This window comes from Camelus bactrianus, chromosome 4 (genome assembly GCF_048773025.1).
Source record: "Camelus bactrianus isolate YW-2024 breed Bactrian camel chromosome 4, ASM4877302v1, whole genome shotgun sequence".
Lineage (NCBI taxonomy): Eukaryota > Metazoa > Chordata > Mammalia > Artiodactyla > Camelidae > Camelus > Camelus bactrianus.
This window is the reverse complement of record NC_133542.1, coordinates 75608140-75628504: the sequence shown is the minus strand read 5'-3', so window position 1 is coordinate 75628504 and position 20365 is coordinate 75608140. Positions and strand designations below refer to the sequence as shown.

At 58.6% G+C, this 20365-nt stretch overlaps 1 protein-coding gene, 1 long non-coding RNA gene and 2 other non-coding genes across 9 annotated transcripts; 3 read left to right on the top strand and 1 right to left on the bottom strand.

Moving 5' to 3' along the window:
• Positions 1–952: 952 nt before the first annotated feature.
• Positions 953–5585, top strand: LOC105069744 (uncharacterized). 6 transcript variants are annotated; one of them, XR_012506616.1, is made up of 6 exons: positions 953–1104; positions 1898–1938; positions 2135–2264; positions 2974–3169; positions 4034–4125; positions 4929–5585. It is a non-coding gene; the product is annotated as an uncharacterized LOC105069744 (long non-coding RNA). The 6 variants fall into 6 exon arrangements; XR_012506618.1 differs by having other exon boundaries at positions 2971–3169; XR_012506617.1 differs by having other exon boundaries at positions 2092–2264.
• Positions 2081–2211, top strand: LOC123617123 (small nucleolar RNA SNORA17). The gene has a single exon (XR_006725201.1). It is a non-coding gene; the product is annotated as a small nucleolar RNA SNORA17 (small nucleolar RNA).
• On the top strand, positions 3242–3375 carry LOC123617127 (small nucleolar RNA SNORA43). The gene has a single exon (XR_006725205.2). It is a non-coding gene; the product is annotated as a small nucleolar RNA SNORA43 (small nucleolar RNA).
• Positions 5586–5753: 168 nt separating the features above from the next.
• On the bottom strand, positions 5754–14646 carry DIPK1B (divergent protein kinase domain 1B). Its single transcript, XM_074362560.1, has 5 exons — positions 14421–14646; positions 10817–10951; positions 7755–7862; positions 7480–7656; positions 5754–7007 (listed from the first exon to the last, which is right to left on the bottom strand). Exons 1-5 carry the CDS (start codon positions 14481–14483, stop codon positions 6195–6197), a joined length of 1296 nt encoding a protein of 431 aa, XP_074218661.1. The 5' UTR covers positions 14484–14646; the 3' UTR covers positions 5754–6194.
• Positions 14647–20365: the final 5719 nt, after the last annotated feature.

Sequence of the window (20365 nt, the reverse complement as noted above, 5' to 3'; positions counted from 1 at the left end):
CTGCACTTCAGAAGCTTCCATGTGAAAAAGGAAGCAAAGCGTGGCTCCCCAGTGTGCCCTGGCAGCCCCTGCCTCATCAGGTAGCATCTAGGGGACCCCGCCTGAGCAGTGAAGGCAGAGCTCCCTACAGGAGAGCGTCCCGAGGGGCTCAGAGGAAAGGTGTCCCGGGGGCAGAGGCTCCAGGGGGACTGGGGCAGGCAGGAGCAGCTCGACCAGGGATCCCCAGAGAGTGGCAGGCTTTTCTGCAAGCAATAAAGAGCAGGCCCAGCTTCAGGGACGCTCAGGTTGGAGACAGTAAGTACAGGGACGCTGTAGGTGCCTAAGTGCCTGGCACCGTTCTAAGTGCTTCACCTAAGTTGACAAAGGCAGTCCTGCCACCCACGGGAGGTAGGTCTCACCCTGCAGTTGGAGGACCCAGGGTTACGGAGTCCAAACTCGTGCTGCTCACCACACGACAGGCCAATAAACCAGGAGACGAGGCGTTGGGGCAAGGAATAACGACTTTATTAGGAAATCTGGCAGACCAAGAAGATGGCAGACTAACGTCCTGGAGAACCATCTTCCCCAAGTCAGAATTCAGGCTCCTTTTATTCTGAAAAGGGGAGGGAGTGTGGTTGGTTGTTGCAGACTTCTTGGTGTTGGAATCCTTTGTCCTTGCAGCCGGCCACCTAGGTCAGATCATGGTGTTCTTGTAAACCTCCAACAAGACAAATGTTATTTTCTATTCTGCAACTTATCTTTGTACGAATGGTGTTGTACCCTTAAAGGTCAAAGCCTTGAGAATGGGCTGTCCTGTGTATTTCAGGTTCTAGGCAACTAGCTTTCTTTATAAAAGATCACCGGCGTGGCGCGGCCGGGAGGATCCACTAGAAGGCGCTGCAGCGCGGGCTCGCTGGGGAGCGGGGATTGGGCCTCGCGGGCTACCGTCCGCGCTATAAAAAGCGCGGCGCGCGCTCGTACGTCCTTTCTCCCGGCGCAGATGGAGACGCTATGGAGGTTTCTCAAGGCCTTGGGGTCTGAGCCTTGGCCTCTCCGTGGGCCCCGCCGCCCGCGGCCGGCGAGCTTCGCGCCCCGCGGCTCCGTCCTGGATGCCGGTGACCAGAGGTGCGCTGGCTGGCGCGCCCTGGGCCTGCGGGACGGACGGGCGTCCTCGGCGTGGGGGTGGATGCGGCGAGGCTCCCGCGCCTCGATGGGGCCTCGCGAGTGCGGGGCGGTGGGGGCTTCCCGCGCCCCGCTGTGCTCTCTGGGCTTGTCCAGAGCCGAAGCCTCGGGGAGTAGGGCCAGGTGGCAGTAGTTTAATGGGCGAATCGGGACATTTCAGAAATGTGCCCACCGCCCTCCTCCCCCCGCTCCCGCCTCCCTTCACCCACACGGCTTATTGTGAGAATTTAAGGGAAGGAGTCTTTAACGCCTGCGTAAGTCACTTCACATTTCTGGGCATCTGTTTTTAAACGCATTGTCACTGCTTCCTAGGTTCTTTCTAAAAGCGGGGTGATTGCCGAATTGTAGCAGTGTGACTGCTCCTACTGTAGTGGTGTGTGGGTGTGGGCACGTATATAGTATGATACAGTGGGTGTGTGTATGCAGTAGAGTGGGTGTGTGCGTGGCCTCCTGGTGGAAAGGAATACCTGTCGTCATCGCCCTGGTCGCGTGATCCCTGATGTCCGCAGCCGGTGATGGTGGCCAGGACTGAAGTGCCTCTCATGCAGTGCCGCTGTATTGTAACCTGGATTTTCTACACCCCCCAAATTAAGCCGGGAATAAAATGGAGGGTGACTGGGTTTGATGAATAGAAACGTGTAGACCTGGAGGTCAAATGCAGCAAAACAAATCCTGGATGAAATGCTTTTTTGTGAACTCGTCAGGTTCTCATAAAGTGGCTTTCTTTTTCCTCTAGGGGGTTTGCCTGCTGGGAACTGAGCACCTCTGAACTCTCAGGTGAGCTGACACATTGGTGCTGGGAGATAACTTTCTTGCAAATTCAGTGCCTTCTGTGTTACATCCTAAGCGCCAGGGCCAGGTGGTCCACAGCAACTTGGTTGGGATAATCAAAGCCTGGATTACCTAACTTTACATACATGCTGCCCCTAGAGGCGTTGCATATGTGGCTGCGGTGTCACGTGTGTGTCATCAGGTGGCAGAGAGAAGAGAGGCTTGTCTACGCCCAGTGTTCTGGCCCGTGAACGTCTGGATGATTGATAGTCTGACACTTGACTGCGTGCGAACTGTTGGTGTGTGTTTACAGGCAGCCTGAGGCCTGTCAGGTAAAAGCTCTAATTCTTTCCTAGTTCTTGGCTAGCCTCAGATAACGAGGTTGTCCCAGCAGGTGGGCTGCCCCCACAGTGATGAGCGAGGGAAACGTGAGTGGGTTTCAGTTAGGCTAACTTGCTGAAGGGCTTGAGTGTTATTTACCTGTCACGTTGGATTTAAAAAGAAAGATGGCACTAAGATTTCCCTTTCGGGGGTGAGCTGAACGGTGTAAACTGATTTAAACTGGGCTGTGCAGCCAGAAGCTCTCAAGTTGCCAGTTCCACATGTTAAAGAGACAGTTCCAGAGGCTAGCGATGCTGGCGTTCTCTGGCACATGAGGTTTTTTTGTTTTTCTTTTAATTCCAAAGAGTTGTTTCTGTGTCACCTTCTTTTGTTGAGTGGCCTTCTCTGATTAGATTGGTCAGTACCTCGTTAATAGCTTTCTGGGAGGGGCACAGGTTTCTGAGGCGCCCCCCCCGCCCCCCGGCTGCACTGTGATTCCCCAAGTTTAGCAAACACCAGCCAGGTGCCAGAGTAGGCAGCCCAAGTCGTCTTTTTCTAATGTTTGGCAGGGGATAATTAGATGGGTTTTTTTTTTTAACAGTGGTACTGGGGATGGAACCCAGGAACTTGTGCATGCTAAGCACAAACTCTTGTTACACAGCTACACCCGCCCCCCGCCCCCGAAGTCTTTTTTAATCTTCTCTTCGTGCTGCCCAGCAGGGGTCTGAAAGGTGACCGCTGAAGAGGTGAAAGATCCCTTGCCTGGAGCTTTGTGCACTGGGTTTGAATTCCAGCAGTGATGGCAGTGAGCTTTTCTTACACTGATACAGAGCCAAGCGGTTCTCTTACTAATATGAGAACAGTGACAGCTTGTGACCATTGGCCAGAATGACCAGCCATCACGATCCGGAGCCAGGTAAGAGGCCGTGCTTTTCTGAGCATCTCCTTGGGCCTTGCTGGGTGGGAGGGAGGGGACAGCTGCCCCATGGATGGCGGACCTGCCGGCACCACGGATGCAGCTGCCCTGCTGCACCCGTGACGTCGGGGCACAGAGGAAGCGGCTATTTCTACGCTCAGTGCTCAGAACAGTGGGCGCTAAGAATGGTTTGTAGCCGGACAGTACGATTTTCTTCCATAGAGTAAGGCTCGTTGTGAGGATTAAATGAGATGCATGAGCACGTGGCAAGCTTCGGGCACAGTGGGATTGACTGAGGGTCTCCTTTGGTCATTCAGTAGGTCTGTCTGGGGGAGACTTTGTAGAAGAAAGCGTTGGGCAGGTGTGACCTGCTTCCCTGCCTGAGAGCTGCTGAGCTGGTATCAGTGGCCTGTGTCCTGTCCAGACCCATTACTCCCTGTGCGGGGTCTGGAGCCACCTGGTCCATGAGCGCTTGTGCTGTGAGGACCCTTGACAAGGAGTAGGAGACGGTTTGGTCATTCTGGAAAGAGCGCCAAGGGTCGCTCCTGGTATTGGCCCTGTGGGTGAGACAGAGGTTAGGGCCCTGTGTGGAGCCTGTCCATGGGCCAACCATGACCCTAAAAATGATTACCCGGACCAGGGACCTGGAGGGCAGAGGGGGCTGTGACCCCCTGTCAGGTGGAGGGCTCAGTTTGCTGTTGAGGGTTGAACAAAAGCTGTAGGTGACTGGCTCTCAACCAGCGTGTCCCTCCCAGGGCATGTGGCAGTGGGGAGGGGTCCCCATGCTGGTGGGGCTGAGGTTGAGAAACCTTCTGTAGAAAAGCATGGTTTGGGGGGATTCACTGATGAGATTCCATGTCTCAGATCCGTGGGCCCAGCTCAGTTCTGTGCAGCTGGTCAGTGGAATAGACCTGCAGATGTGGGCTCTTGTCACTCCAGGACTCGCTTCAGGACAGGTATGTTTGGGGGGGGGGGTTCTCACAGACCTGGACCCTCATTGTGGACACTGGCTTGCCAGAATCTGGTCAGGGGTAGTATATGAGGTTGTCCTAATTTCAGAGGAGGGCAGGGGGTCGTGGGTGATAAGGCACTTGGGTGGCCACCAGGAAAATGAAGATGAGCCCTGACTGGGAAAGGCATTGCCTGGGCAGAGGCTGGTGGGCTGCCAAGGGTCTGCCCTGCACCCCAGAGGTGCTCTCAGGAGATGCTTGTCCTCAGCATCCTCCAGGAGCAGTCCTCAGGCCCAGCAGAACGAGGGGTGGAGGGTGGGAGTAAACTGAGGGCTTCATGAAGCTCCTTTGTTGCTGAGCTCTTGGAGGGGGGCAGCATACAGGTCACCCTTTCATACAAGCACGTGGCATCTGTGTCCAGGCCTTGTGCGCTTTGCAGAGAGGTGAGAACTGGTGTTTTGGTGGTTTCAGGTATCCAGCAGAGCCGCCCTCGGCAGAACTGTTGGTGGCGTGCTCTGGGCGGTGCGGCAGTAGAGTGTCTGCTGACCTCTCTGCCGGGCTCATCCTAGATGGTAGAGCCTTGCTGATTCCCCCACAGAAACTGGGTGGTGAGTGGGGTATTGAGAAAGAGGGGAGCTGGGCTTGGCATGTCTTGTGGGGGAAGGCGGAGGGGGCCTGAGCAGCTGTTTCTGCTGTCCTGAGGTCTCCAACCCAAGGTGAGGAGGCTAGACCGGGTGAGAGAGTTGTGGTCCCATCTGTCCAGCACCAGGAGGCACTGCTAGGGGGTCGTTCTGGTTTTCTGTCTGCAGACAGGGTCCTGCTGGCCAGACGAGCCCGGGGCAGTGTGGGCCTCAGCATGCAAGGGCGGCGGAGAGCTGGAAGTCATGGCCTTGGGAGGTGTCCTCCGATGAAAAGAACCTGCAGGCTTACAGAGCAGTGGCGTGTTGGTGTGCTGAACAGCAGCTGTGTGCTTCGCTGTCCTGGGCCAGCAGGGCTGAGGCAGCAAGTGCGTGAGAGCCTGAGCAGAGAGCCCCTGGGACCCAGGAGCTCCAGGGGGGCCAGTGGGCACGGCACAGTGGAAACAGCAGCTGGGCCCAGTGGTGGCCTCAAGGCCCTGGGGGCAGTGGTGACAGCCCAGCAGGCCCCTCATCTCTCATCCTAATTCTTAAATCCTCTGGCCTCGGGTGTTCAGGGAGTGAGTGGAGCCCATGGTTCTGAACTGGCCTTCACCGTGTGGATCATCTCCCCCACACAAGGAGGGGAATCTAGGTGAAAAGCAAGTTGACCCATTTGGGATGAGGTTTAAGGAGCCCAGTGCTGAGAATGTGGGTGTTGAGTTGAAATCTTGGGACAATGTCTTATGCAAAAGATACTAAAGTGAATGGAAGGGTTTGTATAATGCATTTTTTTTCCAAGGAGGGTGTGTCTGTTGGCAAATCTAGAGAATAAATTGGTCTTGAATAAACTGTCCTGACGGATTTTCCTTAGTGGCTCAGCTGAGGGGGTCGGGCTCCTGGACTCAGCTTCCCGTCGTGGTGGGGGGAGCGTGGCCCTCAGCAGGTGTTTAAACCACGCAGCTCGCTGAGGTGAAGAAGGAATTCCTACACTGGGCTGCACTGTTTGAGCAGCAAGCATTGTAGGAAAAAGTTTTTAATGTTGAAGTTCTTAGAAATAATTGTGTAAGTCACATCTCCCCGAACCCCGCCATGATCCAGGTCGGGGCAGTGAGACCAAAAGCTCAGCATCTCACCCACCGCCTCCCCCTTTGTCCAGTCGTAACCCCACGACGAGCTGCAGGGAGGAGAGGGGTCACCCCCACCCCAGGCCTCCAGCCACTTGGGGGCAGGGGTCCAGAGTGGGCCAAGGGGACTGTACTCACAGAAAAGCTATTTACATCACATATTCCTCAAAGTAACAAAACCTGGTTTGGCCTTGGCAGGTCCCTCGACCAGCGGATCCTTCCCTCCTGTTCCAGCCGCTCCCGTCCGGGTGGTCAGGATGCCGGGACCCCAGAAAGTCCGGGGGGAGGGGGCAGCCCTGTCCTCTGCCCGGGGAGGTTGGGGGGGGGCGGCAGGTCAGGTGTACTTGGTGTTGGAGATCTTCTTCCAGAGCAGGGTCTTGAGGTGGCTTAGCACCAGTGAGTGGTGCGCCTCCACCTGGCTGGCCAGCCCGCTCAGCGTGGTGCACGTGCGCAGCTGCTCGCCCAGCTCCTCGCGCAGGTCGGCGGGGGCGCCGGGCAGCAGGTAGTCCCGCAGCAGCTCGCATACCTTGGCCAGGTTGGGCTGCACCAGGTCGCCCTTGCACTGCCTCATGAGCGTGTCGCAGGGCGCCCGGCAGTCCCGGCCGTAGGTGCAGTCGGCGCTGCGCTCACAGTGGCGGCCCCGCAGGAAGCGGCGCACGGCGGCCTCGGGCGCCACCTGCTGCAGGTCCGCCATCTTGAAGTCGTACTTGGCGGTGTAGCCCACGTTGGCCAGCGTGGTCTCACACATGTAGAAGGTCCCATAGGAGCCGTGGAAGAGCTCCTCCACGAACTCCAGCAGGCCAATGGCGATCTTGGCGCGCCAGGGCCACGCGGGCCCCAGCCACCGCTGCAGGGCTGGGTGCAGGGCGGGAGGCAGCAGCGGGCGCAGCAGGGGTGGGAGCGCAGCCGCGGGCCAGGAGCTGTGCGGGACGCCCTCGGTGACGTAGAGGTCCCCGCAGTAGCCCAGCAGCCGCGAGGCGTGCTCCTTCTCCTGCAGGGACAGCAGCAGCAGGAACTCGTTCCGCTGCAGCAGGGCCCACACCGACTTGGCCTCGGCCAGGGACACCCTGTTGTCCTTGTTGAAGTCAGCCATGAGCAGGACCTGTCCAACCAGCGCGGGCAAGGAGGGCAGGTCTCCCAGGTTTGCCTAATGTTCGGGGCCAGAAGAAAAGGAGGCTGGGGTATAGGGGAGCTGGCCGGCCAAGCAGGCTGCACGCCGGACCCCACACGTCCGCCAGGTTTGGGGAGCCCAGCCTCCAGCCAAGAGGATGGAGGTGCCCACTAGGGACCCGGAGGCCCCCTCGCCACCTCCTAGAAGCCCACGTGGCTGCGTATCTCCCGGAGCTGCTGCCAGCGCTGGGCCCCTAGTGACCCTGTCTCCACCAGTGCTTGGGGAGCCTGGAGCTGGGGACCTCAGCACAGAGGTGAGGAACACTCAGTGGGGCCGGTCACTTCTCATCTGCTCCCTCGCACCTCCCTGCTCTCCCCACAGATGCCCCTGCATCTATGTGGGGCCTCCAAGCCTAGTGGGTGCTCCCTAAGTGCGAGTCGGCTTGGGCCCCTGGCTAGCCACGTCCCCGGGCGTGAACTCCACACAGCCCCCAGGAGAGCCAACAGACCTTGAGAAAGCTGAGGGTCATCTCCCGGAACTCCTTGATCGAGGTGCCCCGAGTGGGCTTGTCGAACAGCACCAGCTCCCGCCGGGGCGCCACATCCGACCCAGCCTTCGAGTGCAGGCTCTCCTCAATGCCACACTTGATGGTCACCTCCTTGCCCTGCCAGAGCCCGCTGTACACCTGCACGGGACCACAGGCATCCATGCAGGCCTCCCCTCTGGCTGCACCAAGGGCACCTGAGCCCTGGGGCCGACACTGGGCCGACCTGCTGAGCTCACCTGCTGGCCCGGGTCGGAGGAGAGGCAGGTCCTCCACTCCACCCTGTGCAGGTTGCACAGGTCCTGGCAGATGGAGCCTGAGATGATGCCTTTGCGGTACTGGTCACACTGGGGAGAAGGAAGACACCGGGAGGTGGCCGGGGGAGGTAGAAGATCCTCTCCAGGCCCCCTCCCAGCCCCTCCCCCTTCCCTCCCCACACCCCTACGTGCTGCACCCTGGGTGGGCGGGCTGGGGCCCCATCACATCTGCCAGTCACCCCCCCCCCCCCCCAGTTCTTAGGCCATAGCACTTCTCAAATGGGGCCCAACCCGCTGTGGCCTGCAACCTGGCAGCCTCTGGCCACATCCCAGCCACACTGAGCACCCGCCAGCCCCTCCCCAAGTCAGGAGCTGCCTGCCAACCTGTCCCTACTGTCCTGTGAGACACCAGGCTTCTCGTGTGCACAACTGCTGAGCAGGTGTCCGCTTCTCCCTGGCCTGGCCTCCCGTGTTTGTCGGGCTCGGCCCCTCCCCGTGGGCTGAAGGTGGGCAGTGGGACCTGTGTCCACTGCTGTGAGGGAGCTGGCCGGCTGGGTGATGAGATCAGGCTGCCTCTACTCCTCCTGTAATGGGGGCTCCTCCCAGCCCTCCAGCAGTTGTCACTGTGGGCTCGCCCTGCCCACCTGCCGGCCACCTCACTAGCCACTACATAAGCTAGATGCTTTCAGCAGTACTCAGGCCGGGCTCCAGGTAGCTGTGCCCCTGCTGGCGCCTTCCCCATTCTGGACGGGGCTGTGCAGCCCCCGGGGTGCTGGGGGTCTGGGGTGACCGAGCAGGAAGGTGAAGCTGGAGGTGGAGTCAGGCCTTTCCCTTGGGGGAGTTGTGTCTGGAGAGTGCGGGGTGAAGTCCTGGATGTGCATCACGTTGCCATGGAACCCAGGGAGCTTGGGGGACAGGGAAGGGAGGGTGCAGAACATGGTGCCACCCGATCTGCAGACGATGGGGGGCAGGGAGATCAGGCCCCTGGGACACCAGAGGCCCTGGATTCTCCTGCGTGAACCGAGGAGGAGGCCTCTGTGCTGCTGCGTCATGAAAACCCACACACTTTCATTCTGCCACCTTGCAGGGAGGCCTTCCATCATGGACCTGCTCTGATCCCCCACCACCCAGAGCCGCAGCGCCCCCATGGGGCGGTCTGCTGGGAAATGCGGGCAGCAGGGCTGGGCTAGGGCTGAGGCCAGTGCCCGCCCGCCAGCCTGCCCACCAGGGTCAGGGTGGGGCTCCCACAGGAACTGAGGTAGGCAGTGTGTCCTGCAGCCTCAAGACTCCTGAGGCCCATCAGGCTTAGGGCCTCACATCCCAGTGTGCTTCCCGTCTGCAGACTGGACCATGGTGGGGACCTGGCCAAGCGCCCAGAGGCCTGTAGGCACCTGATCTGTGACCCCTGGTCCTGCCTCCTGCTGCCCTGGGGAGCCTTCGACAAGCTGTGGAATCTCTGAGACGCTGATACCCGCACGAGGACAGCAGGTCTTCTCTGGAAAGGAGGGGGTGTCCCCACAGCCCCAGGGCCGGGCCTCAGGAGAGCTGGGCCCAGCAGCCTGGGGCAGCCCCTGCTGGTGGGAAGGCCAGGCCACTTGAGGGAAACAGAGAGGCACAGTCCTCCTTGGCCCCCCAGGGCCCCTCAGTCCTCTGTATGTTGGGGGCATCCTGCAGCCACACGGGAAGAGCTCAAAAAACACCCACCAACTCTGATGGCCTGCTCACTGCACCCCACTGGCCAGACCCCCACCCCATGCCTCCTCCCAGGTTTCTTGGCCCGACAGGCCCCCTCTACCCTGGCCCATCCTGGACCTCCCCAGCAGGGCCTCTCCTCGTCCCCTCCCCAAGGCCAGCTTCATCTCCACGCACGTCTGCCCTTGGGTATCCCCAACCCCCAGACCTTGAGGGCAGAGCCAGGTGTTGGCATCCAGCTCAGGCCTGGCCCCTGGAGGCCACCAGTAAGCATTTCTAGAAAAAAACGAGTGTACCTGAGAACAGACTGAAGGTCCCGACCTCCCCCACCTCCCCGCACTGTCCCAGAGCTGGGCGCTGCCCCCTTGGTGCCTGGTGCTCGCCTGGCCCCTAGAGACACTCAGCCAACCATCGGCCCCCTGCAAGTCCCGCCATGCAGACTGTCCCCGCTCTGGACCCCCATGCTCCTCCCACCACCACCTCCAGACTTTCCCAAGTTTGGCCCTCACGGGACCTTGGCCAGAGTGGGCCTGCCTGAGCCCTTGGGGGTGCCTCCCAGCCCCCCAGGAGGAGGGCCCGTCGTTCTGCAGAGGAGGAGAGACTCCAGGCCCCCAGCTGGTGTGAGGCAGGTGGATACAGGTTCAAAGCCTGGGGTCTCCCACGGCTCCCCCTTCCAGACCCCAGGAGCCCTGCTGCAGCAGGGCAGGTCCTCCCAGGCCTGTCCCCAAGGCCCGAGGGCCCCAGAACCCCGGTCAGCTCGCCCATGGCTCCAACCTGCCTGGAAAGGCCAGTGGATCAGGAGTCGTCTGAGATTTGCCGAGACCCCTCCAGCCAGTCACAGGGCATCGTCAGAAGCAGTGAGTCAACCAGGTGGGCACGCTCATGAGCCCAGCCTCACTCACGTGGATGAGCACACTCAGGCTCACACACCTGCACCCTCCCACGCGTGAGCTCACACACACGCATCCTCGCTCTAGAGGCCTTGGGTGGCGACTTCTGTGCCATCTCTGGGCAGGTGGCCCTGAAGGCCATGCCCTGCAGCCTCCTCCGGGGGACCCCTGGCCCCAGGAGGGAACTTCAAGGTCCCCGCACCTGCCTGTCCCAGTCTCAGCTACCACGTTCTCTCTCCCAAACACCTCTTGGGTCAGCCCCATCTGTCTCTCCGTCCCTAGCTGCCTGCCTGTGCTCTGCGGGGCCATCTCCCTTCCTCCCCACCGACCCCCGCTTCCTCCAGCCCTCGCCAGAGGCAGCTCCACATGGGGCAGTCAGCACAGTCAGATCCAGCTTAGAACCCGCTGAGCTGGCACCACAGCGGGAAGGCGCCCATGGGCCTGCCCTGACGTGACACTTACGATGACCACCTGGCAGATGTGCCCGCGGCAGAGCTCCGCATAGGACGAGTAGTGCACGTATGCCATCCAGCTGCCCACAAAGACGCCCAGCCAGACCAGGAAGACATACTTGACCTTGAGGCCCGGGAGCCGGCCCTGTCGGGGGTGAAGGGGGGCAGTGAGGAAGTGCCACATTCGGGGGTCTGAGCCCCACCTCCTGGACCCCAGCCATGCTGAGAGCCTTCCCTGAAGCCGGCACCTGCTCCACCCAACGTCCAGGACTGCTCGCCGCCACCCAGGCCGCTCAAGCTCTCAGACCTTTAAATCTTGCAGGCAGACAAAAATAAATTCCCAAATGTGGGGGATACAGGGTACACGAATTTTAAACAAAATTTCCTCCTGTCCTGCCCTCATTTCATAATGACATTTAACCTCTGTGCAAGGTCAGGCTGGATAAGCACCCCCCACCTCCCCACCACACCACCCTCTCCCTGGTGGAAATTTCAGGCTGGACCAGGGCCAGTAGGGAGCGCAGGGCTTGAGCAGAGGGCAGGGCCCCAGCAGCAGTCACCCTGAGAGCCTTTAAGAGACGCAGCTAAAGGGTGGACACAACTCATGTGCCCATCGACAGATGAGTGGAGAAACCAAATGTGGTCCATCCATACAATGGAATATTATCCGGCCATGAAAAGGCAGGGAATTCTGACACAGGCTACAACACGATGAACCTAGAGGACATAATGTTCACTGAAATGAGCCCAATGCAAGACAAATTGTGTAGGATTCCACCCATGGGAGGGCCTGGAAGAGTCAAATCCATAGAGACAAGAAGTGGACAATGGGTGCCAGGGGCTGAGGAGGGGAGGGTGGTGAGTGTTTCCTAGGGACAGAGTTTGAGTTTGGGAGGATAAATGAGTTCTAGAGATGGACAGTGACAGCTGCACAACGTGAAGGTGCTTAATGCCTCTGAGCTGTGCACTTAAAAGTGGTGAAGAGGTTAAATTTACATGATGTATAATTTACCACAATAAAGCTGAGAGAAATAAGTCACACAGATGTCTGGGGTGGGTGGGAACTGCATCCATGGGGGGCTCAGCCCCTCTGCCAGGTTTCTGCAGCAGAGGAGTGCATGGAATGACACGATGTGAGGGTCCCAGAGCCCTGCAGCAGTTGGGCTGGGGGCACTGTCTCCCATCCAGCCCCCAGGCTGGGATTGCTATCCAGGGTGGCCAACTGATGGGATGGGATTACCAGATGCCGTCTGGTGCAGGGGCTCAGACACTCTGACCGGGCAGCTGAGCCCCAGAGAACAAGGCCTGGGCCCAGGGGCCAGGAGAGCAGGAGGGCGGGGGGCTTCAGGCCAGGCTGTCCTTGGAGAAGGCACCACTGTCCGAGCTGGCCATACACCCCACCTCCCATGGCCAGGGAGCAACTCCAGTCCCCGCTGGTCCTGGGTCTGAGTCACCTGGGGGCTGGGGGCTGGTGCTGAGAAATGGGGCCATTGGCTCCCCGCTGAGGATGGGGCAGGGGCCTCGAGGCCCAGCCCAGGCAGCTGCGGTCATTTTCACGGTGCTTCCAGGAGAGGCAGGGTCCTCACCTCCTGCTTGCCTGGCGCTGCCTCACACAGCTGGCCGCCCCAGGAGGCGCTGCAGCAGGAGGACCCGTAAGAGCTCCGGGGCCAGGCTCAGAGCTTCAGAGACCCCTCAGGAGTGATGGGGGAACTGGGGTGGCCCTGGGGCAGCGTGAGGGGGTTGGGCCCCAGGCCCACTCGTCTCTGCCACCACGTCTGTTTCCGCCAGTTTTGTTCAAAAGGAAAAAACAGGAAAGCAGAGGACGGGCAGGTGGGGGGGCTGGGGAGCTGGGGGTGTTGTTTTGGCAGCACAAGGTCAGAGGACTTCCAGCTGCTGGTGAATAATGCCCGGAGGCGGAGGTGGGCAGGGCCTCTGGGTGGACTTTCAGCTCCAAGAAGGCCTGGAAGGCCAGGCTGACTCTGGAGGTCCCGGGGGACAGCCAGGAGGATGACAGGCTGTGGCCAGCATTGGACCCAGGGACTGAGCTGGGGCAGACCCAGGCTTCACAGACTGACTGCAGGACCCGGAGCTTGCGGGCAGGGCCCACCCCAAACCTGCCCACCCTATGGCCAGACCCCCTCCAGCTTTGGGCCTTCACATGGCAGCCCCTCTCCCCATACACCATCCCCACTTGCCTAGCTCTGAATGACCCCTGGGTCCTTATCTCCAGTGGGCACTTCCTCCAGGAGCAGTCCCTGACCCCCATCCTTCTACCCTGCCCTGATCCCCCAGGTCCTGTCTCCCACAAGTGAGTAAGCCCCTGGGACAGGGAGGGTCTTACACATCAGTGGGTCCTGTGTAGCTGCGCCCTGACCGTGGCCTGCCCTGGTTCCTGGTGGAAACCCGAGAGGGAGGAAGGTCACTCTGGAGACAGTAACAGCACACTGATTGGCAGTCCCCCGGCCAGTGGCCCACATGCACCATGACTTCCAAACCTTGCCATCAACTCAGAAGGGTGTTTCACAAGTGGGGCAACTGAGGCTCAGTGTGTGTCCTGACATTGGTGGAGGTGGGTAGGCGGGGCTAGGCTCAAACCACTGGGAACCCACCAGAACCCCTCTCCCGCCAATCTGCTGTTCCTAGTCTGAGCTCAGAGGCCTGACACTCAAGGTCCAGGATCCACGACTCTGGCCTCCCCTGCAGCAGCTTGGTCAAGACCCTTCCCTCGGGCTGGGGCCAATGCACACTCCACCTCCCAGCATGGGGTGGACGTTCAGACCCGCAGCGCCCATCTTGCTTAGCGCAGGGCCGGGACCACCACGCACCCTAAGGCCCCAGGCGGGCAGGGAGGGCTTCTCGCACAGACAAGAACTGCAGCTCCCACCCTTCTCCCCAGGAGGGGTCCTCCCGGCCTGGCCAAGGGCCGCCCTGGGGAGGCCAGGGATGTGCGGGCGGCTCTAACCAGGGCTGTCTCCTTCCCCCTGGGGGCTGGGGCCCTGGAGGGCATTGAGGTCACAGTTTGGCCTGGATGATTTGGGACGCTGATGTGAGCCTGGATCAGACCGCCGGAAGCAGAAGTGACAGGGTTCCCAACAACTGACACCCAAGGCAGCCTGGGCTTCCCCGGAGACAGCAGGGCCCGGAGAGGGGCCGTGATTTGTCCAAGGTCACTGTGGGGTCAGGGCACACTCCTGATCTGGGACTGGCTGAGGGCTGACCGAGGGAGCTTATGTCCTTCTTAGGGTGGTTCTATGCGTCCCAAGTTTTCCATCACAGAAAAACAAACCTGATCTGCTGAGTAGAGGGAAACGGAGCGTACCTGGTGTGGCTCCTGGGCCTGTGGGGGCAGGGTCCAGCCCGGGGCGGGGTGGGGGCCTTTTTCAGTCCCAGAGGCAGGGGCTGCCACCCTGCAGCATCCGCGGGGCCCAGACCCTCCGCTCGCCCCATCGACCATCCCACCCCGGCCCCCAGTGCCCTCTTGGCCCCCCAGTCTCCCCGGGGTCCACGCATCCCAACGGTCAACGACCTTGAGTCCCGAGTCCGACCCCGGGCCCCAGGCTGGACGCCTCGCGCCCCCGACGCGGCCCGGGTACCCAGGGCGGGGGCGCGCCTACCTGCAGGCCCTTGGAGAAGGGGCAGAAGAGCACCAGGTGCGCCAGGCGCCGCAGCCGCCGCATGGTGGGCGCCGACTGGTGCGCGGGCCCGGCTCGGCTGGGCTCGTCTCGGCCTCAGCCCCGCCGGCCGGCCCGCAACGGCCGCCGCGCCTCCTCCCCGCCCCGCGTCCGCACCGGAGTGCTCGCCTCTGCCGGCCGGCGCGGGCGCGCGGGGAAGGGGAGGCGAGGGGAGGGGGCGCGGCGGGGACGCGCGGCGGGGGCGGGGCGGGGAGGAGCTGGCGGGCGGGGGCGCGTGGCCGCGAGGAGCGGGGCGGGGGCGCGCGGCGGGGCGGCGTGGGGGGAGAGGGAGGGCCGGGGGCGCGGAGGGCCGCGGAGCCCGGGAAGGGGGCGGAGGCGCCCGCGGCCCCGCCTCCACCCCTCAGCGCCCCAGCGACCCTCAAGGATGCGAAAGGGGAAGGCGCTGAGGCCCCGCCCACCCGCACCCGCACCCGCAGCCGGGCCGACACGGGAGCGAACTGTCACGGGCAGGGCTGTCGCGGGTGGGGCTATCTCGCGCGCCCCTGCAGAGGGGAGGCCGGTGACGGAGCTGTGCAGCTTGCGGAGGTCCCCTGGAGAAGGGTCGGACTCGTGGGGCGCCCGAGGGGCAGTGAGCCCCGGGATGGGAGAGGCCCGAGAGGGGTCCGCGCCAACCACCCGGCCTGATAGGGGTGGACACTGACAGCATTTGCCTCTTTCTCCACTTTTTAAAGAAATACAGTAAAATGCACCCTGTTCGCTGTACCAGTGTTTACAAATACAGTCCAGTGGGCACCACCGCGTTCAGGCTGCAGAGCTGTTCCACCCTGGGAAAGCGCTGGAGCCCCTCTTTCTTCAAGCCCTCCCCGTGGCCCAGTCCTGGTAAGCTGTGGCTCGTCCCCTGCATGTCACATAAATGGAATAAAGCAGCCACAGCCTTGAGGTCTGGCCTCTGTCACTGGGCAGAGCGCCCTGGAAATTCAGCACCCCTCCAGGGCCCAGGCACCAGCTTGATCAGCCCTTCACCCCTTGAAGGCCCTTGGAATTGATTCTGGTAGTTTATTGTCACTCCGGTAACACGGAGCAGGGGTTGTGGAGCTGTGTGGTCAGAGTGGGTTTAATTTCCTCCAGCAGCTGCGGGGACAGTCACCGGCAGCACCTTTCCCAGCCCCCCCCCCCCCCCCGTGTGGGGGAGCTCTAGTGGTTCCACATCCTCAGCAGCACTTGGTATTGTCCCGTTTTAAAGTCGAGCCATTCTAGAGATCAAAACTGCAGTGAGGTATTGCCTCACACCAGGCAGAATGGCCATCATTAAAAAGTCCCCAAATGATAAATGCTGGAGAGGGTGTGGAGAAAAGGGAACCCTCCTACACTGCTGGTGGGAATGTAGATTGGTGCAGCCACTGTGGAAAACAGTATGGAGATTCCTTAAAAAACTAAAAATAGACTTACCATATGATCCAGCAATCCCACTCCTGGGCATATATCCAGAGAAAACTCTAATTGGAAAAGATACATGCACCCAATGTTCATAGCAGCACTAGATACAATAGCCAAGACATGGAAACAACACAAATGTCCATCGACAGATGACTGGATAAAGAAGATGTGGTATATATAAAACGGAATGCTACTCAACCATAAAAAAGAATAAAATAATGACATTAGCAGCAACATGGATGGACCTGGAGATTGTCATACTAAGAGAAGTAAGTCAGACAGAGAAAGAAGAATGCCATATGGTATCACTTATATGTGGAATCTGAAAAAAAAGGCACAGATAAACGTATTCTCTGTGTCTGACACAGACATAGAGAACAAACTTACAGACATAGAGAACATAGAGCTTCACAGACATAGAGAACAAACTTACGGTTACCGGGGGGAAAAGAGGGGAGGAAGGGCTAAACTGGGATTTGCAGATACTAACTACTACATATAAAATAGATACAGAACAAGCTTCTCCTGTACAGCACAGGGAACTGTACACAATATCTTGCGGTAACCTATAATGAAAAAGAACAGGAAAAGGAATGCACGTATATACACATATGACTGAAACATGATGCTGTATGCTAGAAATTGACACAGCACTGTAAACTGACTGAACTTCAATTTAAAAAAAGTCTAGCCCCTCTAATGTGTGTGATGATGTCTTTTTGTGGTTGTTTTTGCATTTCCCTAACAGCTAGTGATGTGAACATTTTTTACATGCTTAGTCAAGACCTTGTATACTCTTTGGCAAAGTATCTATTCAAAATTTGTGCCCATCTTTCTATATGTGTGTGTGTGTATGTATGTATGTATGTATGTATATATATTTTGTTGTTGTTTCTTTCCTTGTTGTTGAGTTTTGAGAGTTCTTTGTATTTTCTGGGTACCACTATGTCATCAAATATGTGATTTGCAAAGATTTTCTCCCAGTCTGTGGCTGTCTTTTCATTTTCTTGACAGTGACTTTCAAAGAGCACAACTCATCCTAATTTTGGTGAGGTCTAGTTTCTCCGTTTTTTCCTTCTATGGTTTGTGTGTGGCAAGTCTAAGAAATCTCTGCCTCACTCAACCCAAGGTCACATGATTTTCCTTTGCGTTTTCTTCTACAAGTTTTAAGTATTAGGTTTTACTTTTAGAGCAGTGATTCCATTTGAGCTAAATTTTGTATACGGTGCGAGGTATGAGTCAAGCCTGTGTTTGGTTTTGGGTTTGGGGAGGGTTTGTTTGTGGGGTTTGAGCAATGGATAGCTCATTGTTCCAGCACATCCGTTGCAAAGGTGAGTGGCTGTGATGCTTTGGTAGCAGAGTGCCTCCGTGAGCCACTGCCCTGCGAGCAGCTTTCCCCAGTACCCGAAGGCTGGTTTTCCAGCAAGTTCCAGAGGGCAGATTTCCTGCATTTCTGCCGACCCTACAGTGACTTCTCTGCCATCCCATGAGCCACAGCTGAGCCCTCCCGTCAAGATCTCAGCCTGGGAGGGGGTCTCTAGCTCTGCCCTGCAGGGTCCTCCTTGTGTCTGCTTCTCGATCCTGTGTTGGCTAGTAATTCTTGTAAACTTTCCCGATTCCAATTGCCACATGGATACTATCTCCTTGAAACGGAGCAGAACCCTGTGGGGCCTCTCCAGGTCAGACTCCTCCATGTCCTCTGCCTGCCTCTTGTCTGTAGAAAAACTTCAAAGAATAAGTTTTATAAGAGAAATAAGAAAATACAGAAACAGAGAAACAAACAGGATAAAATGATAGTAGTTTAGTCATTAAGCAAAGGTCCCCCCCTCCACCTGTGAACCCCTGGAACTCCCCTTTAAAACCTCTTGCCCCCTGATTGTCACGGGGGACTTGGCCTATGGACACGAGTCCACCCTCCCCTCCCTCCCCCTCCCCTCCCCCAGCCCACTGCCAGCCTCTGGAATAAAACAAACTTTCCTTTCTCCCAGCGTGTGCTTCTCTTGATGTTGGCTTTCGAATGGCAAGCAGCTGGACCTGAGTTTCGGTGACATCCTGATGAGGTCCAAACTGACAGGTCTGGTGCAAAAGGGACGTGGGCATTTTTATAAACCTTACGGAGACCCACTACATCCCATACTTTGGGCCACGTGGCCCATCCTCCAGCACCCAATGTCCTCAACCAAATGATCCTTATCCTTGGGTGGATGACCATGATAGTCCCCTAGGAGAGTTCAAGTGGCAGGACCAGATTTAAGTTTGTGTGCCCTCGATCCCCTGATGGACCATCCAAGCTGGCAGAAGGGTTCCCTTAGGAGAAAGGAGTGGCAGCTGTTCATGAGGTTCGGGGCAGAAGCCTGACTGTCCCGAAAAGGCCAGCATAGCCCCCAGCCCACCCTTGCATCCTGGTCATCACCACAGTGACCAGAGGTGCTCCTCTCTGAGGTCAGCCACGTTCAGTGACTGCACTGCCTGCCTCAGGTGTGTGGGCTGGGAGGAAGGGATGGGGCAGTCAGTGAACAGAAATCAGAATGGTCAGGAGAGGCCATGCCAACACTCTGCACCACCAGCACGGTGGGCGTGGGGAGTGCAGAAGGGTCCCCGGCACATTGACTGCCAGCCTGCTGTTGGGAGGAGTTTCTGGTAAAGAAGCATCGGGTCAGGTTGCAAATGAAGCCAAACACGGAACGCTGCTTTGTGACCGGGACCACAGTGATGTGGCTGGAGGCAGCTGCTTGGCTTGGAATCAGAGCCCCGCAACCCGGAGGGGCATCAACTGCACGAGCAGAACTTCTGACACCTGCTACCGCACGGATGACATCAAAACATTTCATTAAGGGGAAGAAACCAGACACAGAAAGAGGTCCACTTTTTGGAAAAGGATTCCACAATAAATGATTCCACTTATATGAAATATCCAGAATGGAAAAACCTTTAGACTCAGAAATCCGACGGGGGGCAGCGGGAGTGTGGAGTGACGGCTTCCCGGGTACGGCGCTTTCCTTTTGGGGTGATGAAGATGTTCTGGAACTAGATAGAGGTGCTGACTGGACAGCAGTGTGAATGTCCTGAACAGCGCTGAGCTGCACGACCGTAAATGGTTAATGTTATGTTCCAGGGGTTTCATCTCAATGAAAGAGGCCACAGGGGAGGAGGAAGTCAGGTCAGCCGTGACCTCAGCACCTCACCAGCGCCGTCAGTGTGGCGCCTAAGCGTGCAGCTGTCTGGATTTGAGAGTGCGTACTACGTGCAGACACACGCAGTCACACACAGCCCTCAACACGCACTTGCGCACCTGCGTGTGGCTCACGTAAGCAGGTCACGGTCCCCCTGCTTTTCTTTGCTTTTCTCAGTAGAACTGAGAGCATCAGCTGTATTCCTGGCGACCCACAGATTCTAAGTGAAGCTTTCAACGTCGTGTTTTCATTCTGGTGGTACGTGAAAGTTGTCTGACATCAAAATAAAAATAAGTTTCCTTTTGGCATCAGAAAGACTTGTTTTTGCCCCAAATCTTGGACTCCTAGACAGCTTCTCGGGCAGACCCCTGGGCCCTGCAGAATGTGTTTCTCTTGAGAAGCGTCCGCAGTTTGAGGGCCCAGGGCTGTGTCTCTTTTTAAGGGTTGCACAATGTTCTGTTGTCTGAGTGGACCCTCCTTTCTGTAACCAGTTGCCTCTAGACGAGCATTTAGGAAGGTCCAAACGTTCTCTTTCTTAACAGGCTGGGGGAGTGACCAAAGAATTCTACAGCTCCTTCCTTAATTATTAACTTGGGACAGGTTTCTGCGGATGACATTTCTGGGTCAAAGGCCCTTAACCAGCTGCTCCTTGAGCCCCCGCCCTGGAGATAGAGACACAGGCACCCCCACCCCCACCCCATCTGATGGGGCCACTGATGGGGGTGGGGGCAGTGCTAACTGTGAGGACGTGGGGGCTGCAGTCCTGGGGGGAGTCAGCCTCCTGCCTGCTGCCCTCCCTCCCTCCCTCCTGGGCAGCAGACTGCCCTCCCCGTTGACCCCACCCTCACCACTCTCACTCTTCATCCAGCCCCCAGATTGCCCCTGATCCTTCCTGCCTCAGAGCCTTTTCCAATGCTGATCCCTCTGCCAGGAATTCTGCCCACTCCACCTCCCCTCCAGAGCAACCCCTTTTGGGTGGGTCCCTCTCACAGAAGACTTCCTGATCTGACGGTCACTCAGGCCCCCTCATGCTGGGCTGCCCCATCGGACCCTATCCCCCAGTCCACCCCCACCCCCGTCAGTGCTGGGCTGTCCATTGGACCCTGAGGTCCCCGCAGCCAGGGCCAAGTCTGCCCCTGTCTAGTCCACAGTGCCCTCTGCCTCCCCGAGCCTGGCTGGACCTTGACCCAGACCAAGACCTTGCAGGACGGTGGCCCCGTCCTCCCTGGAGAAGCACCTGGGAGGCCAGCAAGTGGGTCAGGGCAGGGCTGGAGAAAGGCGGGGGGAGGGAGGTCGCAAGGAGGGAGAGACCAAGGG